Genomic DNA, 19289 nt, shown 5'->3' on the forward strand with positions numbered 1-19289 from the left:
GTGGAATAAATGACTGCTCCAGAGAGTGGTTTCTTTCTGAGTGCTGTATGTGTACAAACAGGCAACATGACAATACAATATCTCATCACTAATGTCAGCTCTTTTTCTGCTTTATGTAGCCCTAAGCAGGCTACCTCTCTCACAGGCTGCTGCTGCCAGACATGATCCTCAGTTGAAAAGCCAGAGAGCCACTGATTTACATATGGCACTGGGTAACATACTTTCAAATTGCTTCCTCTCCACCAAAATAACCACACCAGCAAGCAGCTGCTCTCATCACGCCCTCCCCTCTCCCTGATGGGGGAAACAATAACAACATTTGTGGTGAAAAGGCAAAATGAACATAAATGAGGTAGCAGGTTACCTGTGCCCTGGAGGCCCTGGATTAACCAACAGTGAGTTGGGGTTCAGCAAGGACCACAAATGGTGAATCAGTGTAGAGAGCTCCTGTCCACACCACTCCACACTCTCACAAGAGAAACCAATCCCGTCTGATAGACACAGCTGTGGAAAATGCAAGCCATTTTACAGCTTGATTGTAATCGTCTGTGTGTAAGTGCAAAGGAGTAAAGAATACAAAAGGAGAATGCTGAGGGACATCTACTTCAGCAGTCTTGATTTGTGTAGAGGTGATAATTCGGGAATGGTAAATGTCACCTAGAGGGAAGACACTGTGTTTTCAAACAAATGCTGTTAACTCAGAAGCACTTCTTCTAAGTTTGAAACATGAGAGTAGGATCTACCCATTTGTTACTCCTTTTCAAGTAAAGATTTTTCTGGCTTATTTTTATAATAGGATTTAGCTTAATGTCAATATTTGAGGACATATGACAGATTTAGCCCCTACCTCTTATCTCCCTGTGAGCAGGGCTGTCTGGTGTTGGAAAGGAGAATCCCCTCCACTAAAAAAAATAACTTCTTGTTGCAACCAGCAAAGAAAGGAACACAGACACACAAATGAAAATACTCTATTAGAGCAATTGCTGAATAGGTTACCCTCACAAACTGAGAGACTAAGATGCCAAATAAAGAACACGGCAAAGCAGGGAAATGATCTGCAGACTGTGTGCTTGTGACAGATGTTATGCTAATGTGGCTAGGTAATTATTATTGCAATGTAATACTCAAACAGGAGGCCTCTTCAGAAAACTGCTGCAGCTGAAAAATGGCTGCACTGAAGGGTGGCAAATTGCTCCATTACTCTTTGTTGCTTCCATGTATCCTGGAAAGTGTTCCAGGACTGACTCAGAATTCCTGACGTGGCAATAACATCATCAAAATGGGCAGGCGTGAAATCTGACCTTCCTTTTTACATATCCATAATATAGTCACCCTATCCATGTAATTTGTGCCTTCTTCCATGAACCACTTTCCTTGAAAACCCAGCTTGCCTGCTATGCAGGGATAGATTTGTTTTAGTTCCATCCTCAAAGGGATTTAAATATATTATCTGCAAATAAGCAAACTCACTGGCTATAATCTTTTAGGCAGCTTGTCCCAGGAGGTGCAGATGAATAAACAGATCTATATCTTTGCAGGACAGGTAAAAACAGACTGTCAAACATCTTTTAAGAGATACATGGACTATCACAATAAATTTTGTCTATATATTACTTTGCGTGCTTGCATGTCTTTTTGGCAGTTGCCCTGAATACTCTGCCGACCAGCCTGACTTCAAAATTATGTGACAACTACACGACACCTATGTGAAAACTTAAATTTGCTCTAACACCAAGTGGGGCAAAGCCAGCTTTAAAGAAAACTTGTCAATAGATTGGTGGATGAAAAAGTAGTTGGTAGACAAATGAAAGTACAATAAAATAAAGAAACAACACGGGTAGTGATAAAACACTTAATTCACATTTATGAAACCCAACTTGTATTTCCAATTATGCTGTTTCTCGTTTACTTTTCCCTTTTTTATGGTGCAAGTTGTTTGAAGGGGGAATATTATCGTGGTTCAGTGCATATTATGTCACAGTATCATCTGGGGCCTCCGGGCAATAGTGTGACTCAGGTAAATAATAACACATCACCAAACCAACTTCAGCAAGCAGTGGTGTGAATCATAAAAGCAATGGGCAAATGAAGCTGCTGTCCTGAAATGCATACACATCCTGCTGGACATGTTTAGATTTTGCAATTCTACGCTTTCATTACAAAATACGTATGTGTATATATACATATATACACACACATATATGTATAAATATATGTATATATACACACATATATATGTGTGTATACATATACACACACACACATATATATATACGAGTCACTGGATTAATTATGTTGGAAAAGACCTCCAAGAGCATCGAGTTTGATCTATGACCAAACACCATCGTGTCAGCCACACCATGGATGGCAGAGAGAGCCACCGTCCATTCTTTCCTTAAACACCTCCAGGGACAGTGACTCCACCACTTCTCCGGGCGTCCCACTCCAATGTCTAACCACCCAAAAAAATCCCTCTATCGTCCATTTGAAACCTCCCCCGGCATAGCTTGAGACTATGGTATATAGATATAGAAAGACTACTACATAATACTTATATGTATGTATGTATGTATACAGATGTGCATAAATAAAAACTATTTTCCCTCCTCCTGTGGGTGGGCCGGTAACTTTCGGAAGAAGGATGCAGCGACGGACGGCTCGAGTGGCAAACGCCGCGAAGGCAGCGCGATCCCTGAGCCCCCGGCCATAATCAGCCGCTCCCGAGGGGCCCCGCCGCCGGTGTCGGCTCCCGAGGCCCCGGGCGCGTCCCCGCGGGCGGCCCCGGGCGCGGTACGTGCTGCCGGGGCCGCGCCCGCCGCTCCCGCGCCGCCGCCGCGCGCACGCGCGCCTCCTCCCCCTCCTCCCGGCGCCGCTCCAAGGTCACGTGGCGCCCCGGGCCGGGCGCGTCCCCGCCGCCAGCGGGAGCGCGCGCGGGCGTGCACGCGCTGCACCAACGGCCGCCGCTTGGCGCAGTTCGCAGCCGCCCGGGCGCGGCTCCCCCGGCTCCCGCTCCCGTCCCTCCCTCCATCCATCCCTCCGTCCAGCCAGCCGCCGTCCGTCCCTCCTCGGCTGGCGCCGGCTCCCGCCGGGCCTCGCTCGAGGTAAGCGGGAAGGGGCCGCTGTCCCCGGGTCGGCTCGGCGCGAGGTGTCCCTGCCCGCCCGCGGGGGACGAGCGGCGGCGGCCACCGGGCAGGGAGGGAAGGAGGGCGAGCGGGAGGAAGGGAGCGCGGCGCAGGCCCTGCCCCGGCTGCCAGCCGGGCTCGCTCCCCGCAGGGAGCCGTGAGAGCCTCCCCGGACCCGTCGCCGCGAAGCGGGGCCGCCGGGCCGGCGCTGCCCGCGGTTCCCCGCAGCCCGGGCCGGCGGAGCGGAGGGGAAACATGCCCTGCCGTGCCCCGGAGAGCGGCCGGGCAGACCGCGGGTGGGGGCGGCGCCCGGCGCTGCCGCCCCAGCGCGACACGGGGGTGGCGGAGCGCCGGTGTTCCCGGCGCGCCTGGCGGTGCCGCTCTGGCACACCGGGATACGTGCCGTGCCTCGCCTCGCATTGCTGCCCGGCGCCTGCCCCTCCACTCGGGCAGTGAACTCTGGCTCCGGCAGCGCGCTCCGCCTCTGCCTCCCGTGTTTGTCCCGCTGCTGTGCGGAGTCTGAAGTGGAGCTACACTGCCCGCATTTTTTCGTGTGCTTCTCTCCGGGGTTTTGCCAAGTGTGCGTCTGGTTTGATTTGGGTGAACTACGATTTTCTTCTCCTGAAGTGGTTGCTGAGTACATGTAGGAGGCATCGATGATTTTTGTTAAAGCAGGACAGTATGCTGTGTAAACCTGTGCACGTCCGTCCCGAAAAATGATGTCATAAATATACCTGTGTTGTGGCTGCACTTCATGCGTGCCCATCATCTTTTTCTCCCCCAACAAAATTCCACTGTTGTTACAAAAAATTATCTGTAGCCGTATGTATGTATGGTATGTGCTATTATTCGGGATACTGTCATTGACGATGACAGACAGCCTTATGAAATTTACTCTTTAGAGTCACAGAATATCCCAAGTTGAAAAGAACCTATGAGCATCACTGAAGTACAACTCCTTGGAATCTATCCTGGTTTTCTTTGGTTGGTTGGGGTTTTTTGTACTTCACAAGTATTTCTTGGGACAATTTTGCATATTGAGCACTTTATGTTTGCAAAGTAGAAAAAAAAATTGTGGCGTTATGTACATTTTAAGAATGTGCAAGTATTCATTAGTTATAATGAAAGGTTGTATGCCATTTTTTTTTCTTTTTTTTTCTAAGTGCGGGAATGTCTATCACTTTGTGGATACATAACCAGGTTTTTTTTGCATACATACTAGGCAGCTAGCTCCAGCCAGGGCCGAAAGTTGTGCCTTCTGTCCTAGCCCCCACTAGAGTTCCTTTGCATCCCGCAACATACAGGAATGTAAAGGGTTTGACCATCCCTTACAGAAGTCAAGGAAGATCTCTTTACTTTGTGTTGTAAAGTGAGGTGCTCCATAAAAATATATTAGTGTTGTATAATAGACTGTTAAACTGATATGCTAAAGTTAAGAGGTTTCTAGATGATCTCATGATGCCAGGAACTTTGACTGAATTGCTGTATTATCTGGTATTTTTCTTGGTAGCAGTAGGAATAACTAGGATAGTGCTGAATAGCTCTCGTCAGCAATTACGTTATTGATTTTTAAGTTTATAACTTTTCAGTTAGCCATATCAGAATGTCTGAATTTTTTAGTGGCCTGTAACCGAGATGGCGTGTGAACTTATTCTTGGCACTTAATACTTCATTTTCTTCTTGGTATTTAGTATTTTGAATTGTTGGAAAAGTAAGTGTAATTCTTGCTACTGTTTATTTGGAAGATCCCCACACGAAATGTTTCCGGTTTGCAGTATAGTGAATTTTATGCCCTCTCTGCCTCTAGCGTTTCCTTCCATTGGTGTAAAGTCTTGATCAGTCAGGGGGAAATCCGAACTGCACTTAGGGCACTTGACACCTCCTTATGTACCTTGAGGCCCCGAGCAGCCCTTTTTTGCATTGCATGCTTTATGACTTGCTGTCTGCCTCAGAGAATTTGCAACCTAGATCAGATAGAGGTGAAAGGATTTTGTTCAAAGCCACTTTGGGAACCTTTGTCAAAGCCAGAGGTTGAATTAGTTGCAGTTATTGCTTCTCTTCCTGGAAATTGGTCAAATCGTTAATAGTCTAGATCATGATTTTCTTGTTTTCTGGTCTTGCATCTTAAGTGCAAGATCACAGCACACAGAAAAGCAGTTTCTCACAGTCCCTGTGTGAACACAGAATCTGTGCTTAAGTTAGAATTTCTAACAAACTGGGGTTTTTTTTCAATAGCTTTAAATGATATATGGAATAACTTTTAATCATTGGTTAGATCGTGATTTAGCAATATATTCTATGTAACTGAAAAGGGACGAAAGGATACTTTCTGGTGTGAGATTCAGTGTTGTATGTTAGAGATATCCACAGTGAAGAAGCTTTCAGGCTTATACACAAGTGTATGATACGTTTGTGATCAAATACAAGGCTGAAGTGTATATATTAGATGCCTTCATCTCATACGGGCACATTCTGAGAACAAAGCATAGTAGCATACTGTATCCCAGTGATTTTTCTGTCTGGAGAACATTCTTTATGATCTTGTTGAAGTTACAGCTCAAGGTTCTACAGTAGTACAAAGATGTCATCTCTGGACATATCTCACTGTTACATAGGCAAAGAGGGGTTGTTTTTAAAATTATAAATAGAATTATCCACTCTTAGTATAGTAAAAAATGTTGGTGCTTTTGCAAAGAATGTGGCACTTAAAAATGGATTTAATCTACCTAGCTGCTCTCTCATCTTGGTTGTTACATTAATGCTTGCATTTCAGTTTGGGCAGGCAAACTGATTTAATATCAAACTGCCATCCTCTCAGTCAAATCAGTTTGTCTTTCTGCTTGAGGACAAAGCTTAAGCACACTTTTTGGAGGTTTTTTTTTTTCCTTGTATTTATATTTCAAGGGAATTATCAAAGAAAGGATGCTGGCTTCCCCTTCCTAGGTAAATATTTTAATCAGTTTCTTTCACCTTTGCACTAACGTAATTTGACATTAGTTGTCAGTAGTTGTCCTGAGTTACTCATTTTCCCAAGACTGAGGGACACTTCCTCATTGCTTCTCTATGTACTGAGTGAACGGATGAGATTTTTAGCTGATGAATCGGCCCATTTCTTTATCCAAAGTGCTGAAGTTCAATACCAGAAATGTAAACACACAAAGGAATAATAGAAAAGTCTGCAGTGTAGTTGGTAACATATTTCTGTTGGTGTATGTGGCTGAAGCCAGCTAAGCTCGTCTTAGGCTGTGTCTCTAGGTTTACTTGTCTTTTTTTAGCTGTCTCCTCAGGAAATACACTTCTGAATTGATGGGTATGAAAAGCCTTTTAAAGGAAATGTGTAAAGGATTCTTTGCAAAATTCTTTCAAATAAGAGCTTCGGATAGTGAATTGCAGCTGTGATCCCACTAGAAATGGAAGTAATTGACTCTTCTTTGGCTAACTAGAATTTCATTTTTGATGAAAACTGAAAGACAGTGATTTGAAGAAGAAAAGTACTTCGTGGTGACTTAAAGCCATTCATTCCCTGAAGGGAAAAGTATCCCTGTTAACACAAACAAGAAATCTGTGAGGCCACTTCACAGGTGTGTTGTGTCCTGGATAGACAGTGCAGACACGGGGCGAGCAGATCCCTCAGCCAGATGTGACCTCTGTGGTCATTACAACTCAATAATGCAGTGGATTGGCTTTGCTGAAAGAGTAAGCATATGCCACTTTGCTCAGCAGTATCTAATTTTTCTCTTCACAACATCTCATGTAAATACCTCTGTAAGGCTAGCATTTTTACCCAACTTGTTAGTAATATAGCCAAGTCTTAGATGCAAAGTAAATTTAGAGATACTGCTTTATTTTGGTATATGTTCATGAGTTCAGCAATATGGAGAATATTTTATCAAGTGTCTTATTAAGTGGGGAAAAAAGGTATCTTGTTTATATACGCAATATTTAGAGCTCTGAAAGTATTCTATATATATTTCTCAGAATAAGTATTATTTCTGATCTTGTCAACCTGAAGGTTTGTACTAGTCTCATATCTTATGTTGGTGTATCTGTTCTAAATGTAACCAAATTATTTACCACTAATAAATAGATTGGATATTAATAGATACCATGCGTGCACACATGACTTTGTTTTCTTGCTTTGACTTCTAAACTCTGGGAGGTTGCAAAAATATTTTAATATACCTGGGGCAGATCAGCTCCTGGAAAGAAACGCTGTTTAAAGGAGAAAACAAAGATAAGGGATTGCTGGATTGCTTTATTAAGGAAATGCTTAGTGCTTTCTAGAAACATACAGGAAAAGCTTCATCTGCTTTCTCTCATCTCATCCAAAAATGACATTGATAGAATTTCTGTTCAGAAATCTTGGTTTCTGTGCTACGTGTCTGGAAATAAGTTCAGCCAAGGATGATGTGGCCTTACAAGAGTCTGTGTTACTGGAAATAAGTCGAATGTGGCAGGGGCTGGTTGGTGTGGGACATGCCCATGCAGGTCCCAGAGGGCTGCACTATTGGGTTAGCCACTTAACTTCTTTCAAGGTACTGGAAAAAGTAAGGTCTCCATGTGCATAGGAGCATTTTGTCTATGTGTAATGTAAGTTTTTGATTGGACAGATCATTTTGCCAGTGAAACTCAATTTATGAACTCTGAAAGTGTTCTCTGTCCTCACTGGTATTTCTTTGTAAACAGAAAAAAAGGGTAAGTTTTTTTAAAAAAGAAAATACTCAAAGTTATATAAGGACAGATACTGTAACACTGAAATCAGATGATTCATAGCAGATCATACAGATAAAACTGTTGACACAATTACAAAAACACTAACTCAAGATAAACTGTGGATTTCCTTTCTTGCTATTTTTTTTCCTCAGGTGATTAAAAAGTAGTTAAGTTGCACTGCAAAATGTTTTGACTTGAATGGCTCTTGATTCCACCTGACAGGAAATCTTGAAGGCATGGAATTTACCATGTTGCATCATAGGTGCAAAACTAATTTGATTTTATTTTTTAAGCACCAGTTCAGTGAACAGTACATTACTTTTGTATTACCAGCGTTTTTCTAACATCTATTAATTGCTTGAATTCTTGTACATGCTGTTATTACTTCTGCTAGAGCTTTTTCTTTTTTTTTTTTTTTTTTTTTTTTAATTACTCTTTGGAAAGCTGGGAATTGCAGGTGAAAGCAGGTAGTACTGTCAAGTAGTATTTTTCAACATTGTTGAACAGAATTTCTTTTTTGTTACATGTAATTTGCTAAAATGAAAAAAAAATTACATGTTATATTTTAGGTACCTTAAGCTTTTGTATGGAAAATCTTAGCAAGTGTATTATGCGTTTTAATAAGAAGTGGCACTTGATGGTATTTTTGCATACTGTTAGAGGAAAAACTCCAGCTGTTTTCTTTCAGAAAAATTTGTGTGTCCCTTTCAGGAGGCCCTTGAAGCAGATAATCTTCATTCAGTATGTTTTCTGTTAGCCATGTTACGGTTTATTTTATTTTAGTGAAGTTAATTGCCTTTGAATTAAGTTTAAACATTATTATAGAGAATGGGTAGACTTTTATACTTAAGAGTATCAGAGATGTTGATGTTGTGCTGAATGTGTTTTAGCACAAGCTGGAATGAGCAGAGCTTTATTTCCAGTCTCAGATGCTTTAGACCAGGGCTGGAAGCAAAAACTTGGGCACAGAAGAGTGTTTTCAGCACCAGTCTGATTTTTGTAATCTGTGTAGGAGAATTGGCAACTCCTCTACCTTTTTTTGCACCTAAAAAGCAAAGTGTAAAAGTGCGTGAAAATAGAGAAGTGTTGGAATTTTGGAACTGGAGTCGACCCTTGCGGAGAAAGGACCTTTTCCAGTGTCAGAATGGGGCTGGGAGACTAAGAATTTGTCACAACACATCCTGACGCTGAGCACTGTGGTGTTTCATTCTTGGTTGATAGTAAAATTGTGTGTGACAAGGTGGGGTGAAGGATACAATTAGAATATGAACAAAGGTTGTCCTGTACTTGCCATGTCTATTAGGGTATATTAATTAGAGAAGGGTTTGGTCCATTCATTTGGCTTGGTGTGTTTATTCTGATCTGAGTGAATTGGGATAGTGTGCGGGTAGAAGCTGTGTCTAGGATTTGTGCTTCCTTCTTTCCAGAACTCAGAATGGTGTGCGCTGATGAAAGTTGGGGAAATGTCCTGTAGCTCTTTTCTGGTGGAGTTTGTTCTACAGTTCCTGTATAGTACAATCCAATAATCACTTAAATGTCATTTTCACAGTCATTCAGACTTTTACATATCCCAGATAGTCATTAAAAAGAAATCTGATTTGCAACTGCAAATGTAGCTTATTGAGGCAATGTGCAAAGAGGTAAAAGAAAGCGGGAGAATCTGAAAAATTGAATTCTGTATGTGCTAAACCCCTGTGCATGTTTAATTCCTAATCTGTCCTGAATTTTTCATTGCATAGGTGAAAAAAATACTGTATCTCTGAGATGCTGTGAAACTAAATGAAATGCAATTGAATGTATTATGATGATTGCTGCAGAAAACTATGTTTTAAAGATGAAATCATACTTCCCATCAGGGATTTTGACTAATGAGTAACAGGATAAAATGTGTAGATCCACAAAGAGCAGATCAAAGAAGGAACACAGGATGGTGAATGATCTTTGTCAGCATTATTAATTGTGTGAGTCCAGTGAAAAAGCTCATAAATGCTTTCTGAGACTACAGCACAGGAAAACCTACCTACACCAAAGAGCTTCATTAAGGTTGCACGGAAAATATTGCTTCTAAGACTTCCAAATTTGAGGCATTTGCTTTTCAGGATGAAAGCTAATTTTCCTGTGCAATTTGTAAGTACATAACATAGTGCTTAGACTTACTCAGCAGGGATTATGTTTTACTTGTCTTATTAATGTTGAGAAATAAAAGATAAGAGGGCTAAAAATGTGCAAAGCTTATGACCTGTCTAAATCTTACCTTACTGCAGTGACACAATTTTACCTGTATTCTAGAAAAGCTGTTGCATTAAATGCTTTTATGAGCATTGAAGAAAATAATGTCCATCTGAAATACTGAACGATATTGAAATAGTACAGATATCACAGAAAAAAATCCCCAACATAAAATGAAGTCAATAGTGTTTGAAAAGAAGCACTGGCTTATGAATTTGGCTTCCATTTTGCTCATAACTCTGTGTTTTAGTCTGTATTTTAATGGAACATATAGGATAAAGAATGATGAACAGGAAGGAGAAACTGAGTGTGTCTAGTAATTCGTGATATTCTATGAAAATTCCTGTCATGTTTGCTAAAAAACCCATTAGTTTTTCCTGTAAGAGCCAGATGAAATATGAACTTATTCAGTGTGAAGGCAAGGGCTCAGAGATAGTAGCAGTTTATTACAACCTTACTGCAGACATAGCAATCCCAACACTCAATTTAGGATTTTGTCATTAACACTGATGCAGTTTTGGACTTGAGTGTAGTTCATGAATTATTTTGGAAACTTACAAGCTGTTTGGCTGCATCCTATGATGTGGTTCACTGTCCTTGCATCCAAGTCTTTTACATGAGTTTACAAAACTTAGAGGAGGAATAGTAGTATGATCGTGGTGTTGTTGTTGTTGTTTTTTTTTTTTAAGCTTGTAGTTCAAGAAGCAATCCTCCACAGTCTTCTGGGCAGACACATAGTAACCCCATGAGGGTGGGAAGGAGGTGTGTGGGTTTTAGGGTGGTGAGAACTTGCCTGTGTTGAGGGAATATTGATGGTCCTCAGAGAATGTCTCTAGCATTCTGGGACAGAATTGGTTTCTTATACTACTTCTCTTCCTCAAGTTATTTCACCTATCCAATATTTTATTTAGATAAATAATGACATTTCAGAATTCCTCAGATGAAAAATCAATTCTTATTCTGACTCATGGAACTAGTTATTTAAAAAGCTTGTATATTTTGTCCACACACTCACATTATACTGCTTTACAATTCTGTTTGAAGAAAGCAAGAACATTTCCACAGGAAAACAAATGTTCATCTTGGTGTGCATTAGTTTTGCATGGTTTAGTGTAAACTTGACACCAGGTCAGTTGTCTCTTTACTCTTATTATGTAATTTCAGTTTCAGGAAGGAGGGAGAAAGGTGCAAGTAGCAGACCTGAAATGTAGTGAAGTTTGCTGTCTCACACACGGCTGGCTGCCCCAGTGACGCCATCAGCAGAGGGAGCAGCACATGGAGTGTCAGCAGGCAGGCTTGGCTTTGCTGAACCAGGACTTTGGGTGTTGCTGCCAGTGCTGGAGTTGCAACAGTGGGTGAAAAGTCTCCGAGCCAGCTAACGTAGACTTTGCTTAAGAATCATTAACTAAATCCCTGTTTTCGTGGGAGCTTCAGCTGTGTCACGTGACGTGATGCAAACCAAGATCATCACCTATCAGTGCAAACATATGGCAAAGTCAGCCCATGTTGTGACTTATCTCAGAGAGCGCAAGGGGGCTGGGACATTTCAGCCAAAGCCTATTGGTGAGGGAGTTTCTGTGTGAGCTTTCTTAAAGAAGCACTTCCTTTTTACTCGTAATTCTGCGTGGGAATGTACACCAAACAGTTTCCTCTAAGAGACCAGAAGGTTTACATACTTCTTCTGCTTCTATGAGAAGGGAAGAAATGCTGCTACAACGTTTTTTTATGGCTGTAATTGTTGCATTTACCTGTATTGTGGAAAGTTAGTTTTCTGAGATGCGTAACTCAGAAAAGGATGTTCTTGAAGATGACTCAAATAGAAGTGGTGGTGCTGCCCATGAAAAGGTTCCTTCTGGAATCTTGGTGAGTTTGACAGATTTATTGCTACATATGGGTATATAATTTCCTATAACACAGCTAAAATATATAAAAATTGACCACCTATATGTAATAGTATGTGGACAACTTTTATTAGGCATTCAACAGACTTACTTTGTTTCCTGTTTTTGTTCCAGAACTGCTCTGAAGTTCTAGGAGCAATCCTAAACCCCCAATTAAAATCTTTACTTGGGAGCAAAGATGTTTTTGTTGAGTAGATATCATGCTACAGTGGTCCTGTTTGACAGGGTCATTTTTCCCCCAGTTTTTTTAAGGTACAAAATATAAACTAGTAAAACACTTGCTATGGATTTTCACTGCTTAGGGAAAGCTTCTGCCTCATAAGTTCATATGTGTGCAAATATAGGCAAAATAAGATTAATGGAGGAAAACCACTGCACTGCATGTTTTTTGTTTAGTTCTACCAAATCTCTTAAAGCAAATACAACTGCTATTTACATCATGTGCATTAGATGTATTTTAACCCTCTAAATGTATCTCAGAATAAACGGAATGTATGAATACCTACTCTCCTGGAAGCTAAGATCTGCTTCTAAGTAACTTTTTTACAGTGATAGTTAAAATTCATGCCCTCTGAAGTTGTAGCTCTCTAGAGCAATCTGGTATCTTGCCTTTGAGGAACTTGCATTCTTCTTTTTCTCTAGTTTTTGAACTAGGCACTTGAAGTCTGCATGTTCATATGGGTGCACTTCTGTAAAAGGTGATGGCTTTGAGAATCAAAAAAAAAATCAGTTTATCATTACTGAAGCGGTTCTCCACATGCACAGAATGCACCTACTTGTGGACAGACTTTTGATTATGTCTTGCACCTCTGTATGGGTATTACTGAACAGCACTAAAAATTGTTAAAGAAAACATGTTGGTCTAGTGGCAGCTAAAATAACATCTTTGTTAATGGTACAGAGATATAATTCCTACCCACAAAACCTCCTACTCAGGTTATGCTAATGTAAGCATTTCCTGGTAATGAGTTTTGAAATTTTGTTTTGTCTGTCATATTGAGCATATCAGAAACGGAGGTGGAGAACTGTTTAATTATTATTTCTGAGAGCCATTGCTCTAACATGAGGAAGTCAAACAACAAATTCAGGGTTAATTTTAGTTGCACTGATTTGAGTATTTTATAAGTGGAGGCACAATATTTTAGTTATTGAACTTCTGAAGTAGCTATTTTTTCTTATTTTGTATTTACTTTTGTGCTCTCTCAGAGAAAGAAAGTTAAAAAACCAAAGCAGTTTCAGTTTCTGCTTTTGGCAGTGCACTGGCTTCTTGCCAGAAAAAAATATATTTTCATGATATTACATAGAGATTCTTTCCCCCATTCCAATTACAGTTGCACTTAGCTTAGTGGTGTTGATATATTCAGCAGTAAGAATTTTTGCAAACTAGGTAGTATTGTATAAATATTAAAAAATCCATCTCTCTGGAGCCTCAGAAGTCTCAAAAAATATTTCTGCATTGGTACCTCAGGTGCTCATAGCTTCTTAATTTGCTGTCTGAGAAGAGTAAGTAGTGGTGAGCTGCATTAACCCCAGTTTTTATGCAGAGTTCTGGAATTTCACTGCAGCAGGCAGTGTATACATTCTGGATATCAAAAGAAATAAAACTTAACAGCCAAACTATATTGTGAAGTATTACTGCTGTACCTTTCTTAGTTTGTCTTTTCCATCAGACTTTTTTCCTGAATTTCAGAACTGGAAATCAGCATGGTTTTTAGGCTCTTATAGGAGCTTGGGAAGGCATACTGCTCTCTGCTTTCAAGGCAGTGACATTTCTTAAGTGTTTACTAAGCATGAAATAAAGAGTGTTCTCGAGGAAATACTCTGTCCTACTGGTTATGCTTTGACCAGGATATTTCTATTGCATTTGCAAAAATTAACACGATAGCATTTTACACTGTTCCTTTCTCAATGTAGTCTGATTCTGTACTGTTCACCACAAGTTTTCCAACGATATACAGTAGCATTTAAGGAAAACAAATAAACCTAAGCAAAGCTTAAACTAAATCCTAACCCCCAAATTTTAAAATCTCCCATCTGGGCTTCTGTGAGCACTTGAGATAAAATGGTGTGTTTCTCAGGTATGTAGGGACACTTCATTTCTATTTGATCATTTTCTTGCTACAGTTTGAACCTTCTTATATAACATGTTTATCTTGCAAAGTGAACCATTATGTTAAGAGCTGAACTGCAGCCTGTTAAGCAATAATGTGCCTGAATTTATTACCTTTATCTAGTTTGGTTTACTTGCAACGTACAAAACAATGTTTACATTAAGACTTGGATCATAAAAAGCTACTTTCCTTGTAAGCAATGTTTTTAGTACTCAGTAGGTACAAAAGTTCATGACTTTTTCACATATAAGAGTGAACCAGCTATAAACTTTCAAATGTAAGAGGTTATTCAGTGTATGTATGTTCATAAAAGTGGCTGTGCTGTGAGCTACAGAAGTGAAACTGATACCTGTAGAAGAGATAACTGCTACAGGATATTCTTGCTACAGAAAAACAAGAATGTATGTAAAATTGGTGAGTGCTTTGGTCTTGTGTGGGTTGTGTGGTGAATTTCTATGGTCAAGTTAGCATGTGAGAAGAGCTAGATTATTTATCATCTGAGCTCCATTCTTAGCAGAAGGTGTGAAATTTTGATCTTTTAAGAAGTCACTGCTTAAATCATAGAGAATTTCTTGCTAATGCCCACTTCTCAAATCCTGTTCACTGAAATGAAATGTGTGGAATGGAGACCCTATTAAAGATTTGTATTCCTGGTTGTGTCAAACATTTCTTTTAACAAATGCAGTCTCCTTGGTGACACAAAATTAACTTTTCTTTCTAAGCTGATACCGTAGACAGCTCTTGGAAGTGGCCAAGGTAGAGCCGTGAATGATAATGATTATGCATTAAAGATTTTTTTTTTCGTGAGATTGAGTTTAAACATGACCTTCATATTAGGTGAAGACTATTGCTTCAATAGGAAAGCAGGGATACTGTCACCTCTCTGTCTTGAGTTAGTTCCTTGAGATGCAGCAAATGTCTCACTTGTCAAAAAGATGTTCGGTTCCCTGCCTTTTTTTTTTTTTTTTTTTTTTTTTTTTTTTTTTTTTTTTTTTTTTTTTTTTTTCCCTGCTCTCTGGCGCTGCTCAGCACCTCATGACTCAGGTGTTTGTCATGTTCTGCTTAATGAGCTGATCTAACTTACTAACAACCCACTGAAACAAACAACAACAAAGGGTAGACTTTTGCCAGCTGTGCCAGGGAGCTAAATCAGTTCATTAAGAGGGTCAGATGTGGAAAGGGTGAAGTGAGACCTTCCGTCTTTAGCAAGAGTGAGCTGTTACTTCACTATCGAGCAATCAGTTTTAGAGTTGTGTGTGAAGCTACTTACAGATGAAATTGAATTAATGACTAATGTTGATAGGGAGTCCATCCCTCTAATCTCGTTATTCACTCAATGACAGTCTGTTCTTTCTGTCATCATCAACAGGCTAAAGAAAAAAAAAAATCTCTAGTGTGCTACCTAGCATAGTAATTCTGTGGATAATTTCAAGACAGTTTAAAATCTACTGGAAACCTTCCACCTTCCTTTGTAAGTCTTGTGAAGAGGAAGGAATTAGTTTATAAAAAAGTTAATATGATTCAGTAATGTATGGGAAGCCTGAGATGCAGAAAATGTTTCCATAGCTGCTATAAGTATAAAAGTAGTTTTAGATTTCTTGCCTGTTTACAATTGTATCAATATATAGATGCCACAAAAGTGGTCACTTTTGGGTGAGCTTGAGATAACCTGTCTTGCTGTAAGGAAGACTTTGAAGGCTCAAAAGAGAAATAACTGATTGATTATATAGACAATAAAGCAGTATCAGTCGGAAGAACTGTTGTAAAGCAGTATAGTTTTGTTCAGAAGTATTAAGAAAAATCCTAAACCTTTTCAATAAATAATAAAAAAAAATGCAAATAGAAAAAAAAAAGTAGATTTTTTTCCAGAAATAATATCCCAAAACAGATTTTTTCTTTTTTTTTTTTTTTTTTTTTTTTTTTTTTTTTTTTTTTTTTTTTTTAATAATTTAGGCTCTTTCATGTGTTCAGTGTTGTGAGTTTTGCTTGTTGGCAGTGGTTCTTCATTCTCCTAAATATCCTTACCTTCAGAGGCTGCAGTTGCTTGGATGTTTTTGAAATGAGCTTGTAGCAGACTTTTGGGTGGGAGGCAGGAGACAGTAGAATGAGGAAGGGGTTCACTTAGGTTTCTATCAGAACTGTTTCACAGTTTTCCCTCCTCTTTCTGTTAACGCTCAGATGTTCTGAGAAATCTTTGGACTTCCATTTCTTATCAGCAGTCATAGTTCAGATTGCATTCTTAGTCTGAAAGATTTGCAGTCATTCAGAATTCATGCATTTGTTTAAGTATTTTTAATGAATTCCACAGAATTTTCAGTAAGTGTTTCTCTCCCCTTTATCCTGTTTGACTATAGCATAATCTTCATGTGTATATCTCTTTTTCTCCCGTTACATACATTGATAATTTCTCTAAGATGACTCAGTTGTTTTTGAAATACAGGGCTGTAAAGGAAGAGCTACATGCAGTATGTTCTACATACCTTTTCCTGACTTGTAAGATTTTGGTTTTTTTGCATCCTTATGTACAGTTATCTCCATTTTTTATGTAGGATCACTTGTATTAAACAGGCAGTCCTCTGCAGAGTGAATTTTTCTTTTTAGCTTACCCTGAGTTATTAAGCATCACTTAGATCTAGGCTTTGAGGTCTAAAAATTACATACTTCAAAATTTCCTTTGAAGTATTTAATTAGTCATAGATTCATGTTGATAAGGCATTAGGAATAGGTTTTATAACTCTGGATGCTTTTAGTAATATAAGGATCTTCTCAAAGTTTGTTGATGCTTGGAAACATTTGTGTAAAGCTTGTTACAATAGAGTAATTGATAAATGACATTGCACGTCTATTTAAATATTTTTAAAAAATTTGTTTCAAAAAACATATTGTGTTTTAAATTTACTTACTTTTTTTGGTCTTTCTTTCACTTCCGCAGTCTCAGACTATGAACTACGTGGGGCAACTTGCAGGACAAGTCCTGGTTACTGTGAAGGAGCTGTACAAAGGCATTAATCAGGCAACCCTTTCGGGGTGCATCGATGTCGTTGTGGTCCGGCAGCAGGATGGGACATTCCAGTGTTCTCCCTTCCATGTCCGATTTGGGAAGCTTGGTGTACTGCGCTCTAAAGAAAAAGTGGTAAGTTCAGAAAGTGAGTCAAAACAGGGTTTTGAGTGCCAGTGCATTCCTTTTTTCCCCCCCTTCCTTCCTTCCCCAGTTCCCCACATTCCCAGTTAGCAAGACGGTTTGGTCCAGAAAAGTTGTTCCTAAATGCTGTACAACAGTAGTTTTGGAATGCAAAACAGGACTTCTTGTGGTAATCTAAGGACTCCACAAAAATGCTGTGAAAGAAAAACTGTGACAGAGCTGATCCTATCCAAAAAGACAAATACCAATATATAGACTTCACAGTTTTAAAATGTTTACATCTGGTTATTTATTTACTTACCCAAGGAAGCTGGGAAAAAATGCTTAATGCTATTTACCTGATTCCTGATGTAAGCAACTCTTTTTGGAATGTCTGAAGGACAAACAGAGCGTATGTTAAGTGTTGGTAACCTATTATAAATATTGCGCTTTGTTAGCTGTGTTCAAGGCTGATTTGCAGTAGAAAATGTAGTTACTGACATCCACGAGCAAGTGAAAACTGAGACTGAAGCTTCATTCTTGTGTGGGCGTGTTAAAAAGAGAATCTGTTACAATTTCCAGTCCACCCATTCTGAGATAGTGGTGCTACCCAAGCAGATTGTCCTTCCATCTCCTTCCCATAGGCTTTTGTTAGTCATGCCAAGAGAGTGAGTTGGGCTGGCTGGAAAATGGAGCTGTTGTGGGGGGACTTTGCTGTTAGTAAGGAATACTGTGTATGGCATTGTGGGTGTGCTACTGAAAGACAAATTGATTTAAACAGGACATAAACCCTCAGGATTATATTCTGCTTTTTTAAGGAGTAGATGGTTATTGCAGGAAGCTACCCCTATCTTTATATTTTGGTTGTAAAAAGAGAATAAAGTGAAACTGAAAGAGCAGTTAGGTCAGGGCATTTTCTTTGTTAAAGGTCAATAGTTAGAGTTACATGCATTAAAGTTGTATGTCATTGTAACAGGCGAGTAGCAGGTTTTGTGTTTATTTTTGTTTGATTTCCCACTTGTTAGTGTTTATTTTAACGAGCATGCTGATGACAGAATTTATTTACCTTAAAATTTTGTAACAGATTACAATATGGTTTTCAACAGAAGACAAAAGAGTGTTCTACTGTAAATAGCTGTATTTTTTTCTGACATCCAGGCAAGCAAGATATGCTACAGTAGGAGTGGTCTGAAATTGGAGTTTGTTAAATGTCTTTATACACTTTTGAGTAGCTGAACCAAATTTGAGAGGTTTTCAACTTCTGGGTGCCTCTAAAAAGCTGTTAAATAGTAGAAAGAACTACTCCTGGTACCTGTTGTACTAGACTGCTACTGTAATTCTCATCTTTTGCTTGTGTAGAAGACTGCTGCTCCTTGTTTCCTTCATCCTGGAAGTTACTGTTCACACAGTTCTCTCAATAATGACTTGAGTGGTTGTTGCTGCATTGTGGATGCATTTTTCTCTGGCATGTTATGAGGCCAAGATCAATTTGTAGTCCCAAGATGGTGTAGGAACATGAAGTATGCTTATCTGTGCTTCAAATTCAGGTATATACTGAAGTTTTCAGGCATACCAGTGTGGGGTGTAGGCACTAAAAAGATGTTTGTATGTCTAAACCAGCATAAAGCAAAGCTGAGTTTTTTTAAACTCATGTTGCTCAATTGGAAATACAAGAAAGTATTTTAAAAATAAACAGCAGTGAAATATATATGATCTTCAGATCAAAATCAGTCTGGTGTTGTGGGGAAGAAGAAAAGTGGTTATCTTAAGGATCCGGGTATAGTCCCCATGCATGTGTGGTTATTTACCTAATTTATCACTTCCTATAACTGGGTTTTCTTGGCTAAAACGTACCTGTTTAGCACCATAAAAACATTATTCTCTGACAGAAACACTGTGGTTGCAGAAGGGTTGTGGTCCCATGTCATACTCCCATAAACTCATGAGCAGGAAAATCTGAAACACTAACTTGAGTTGAGAAATAATCGTGGCAAGTGTCATCACTTTCAGACAAAGCCTGCCTCCAGGAGGCTTCCAGGTGGAACTTCTGGTGTTCAGAGTTCAGATTCATACCAGGCCCCAATTCAGATTG

General features: G+C 39.6%; 1 protein-coding gene across 6 annotated transcripts in view; it reads left to right on the forward strand.

Moving 5' to 3' along the window:
* Nucleotides 1-2957: 2957 nt before the first annotated feature.
* The window catches only part of LPIN2 (lipin 2), a 44176-nt gene continuing 27844 nt past the window's right edge, over nt 2958-19289 (forward strand). For 5 of the 6 annotated variants that reach the window (XM_066329495.1, XM_066329516.1, XM_066329508.1 and 2 more), the window contains exons 1-2: nt 11666-11927; nt 17009-17209. In XM_066329495.1, coding sequence (XP_066185592.1) covers nt 11841-11927; nt 17009-17209 — 288 coding nt within the window. In that variant the 5' untranslated portion in view covers nt 11666-11840. Of the gene's footprint in view, nt 3102-11665; nt 11928-17008; nt 17210-19289 lie in introns of those variants that run through there. The other variant, XM_066329529.1, reaches the window with a different exon arrangement.

The sequence above is a fragment of the Sylvia atricapilla genome, chromosome 1 (assembly GCF_009819655.1).
Source record: "Sylvia atricapilla isolate bSylAtr1 chromosome 1, bSylAtr1.pri, whole genome shotgun sequence".
In the NCBI taxonomy this organism is placed as follows: Eukaryota; Metazoa; Chordata; class Aves; order Passeriformes; family Sylviidae; genus Sylvia; species Sylvia atricapilla.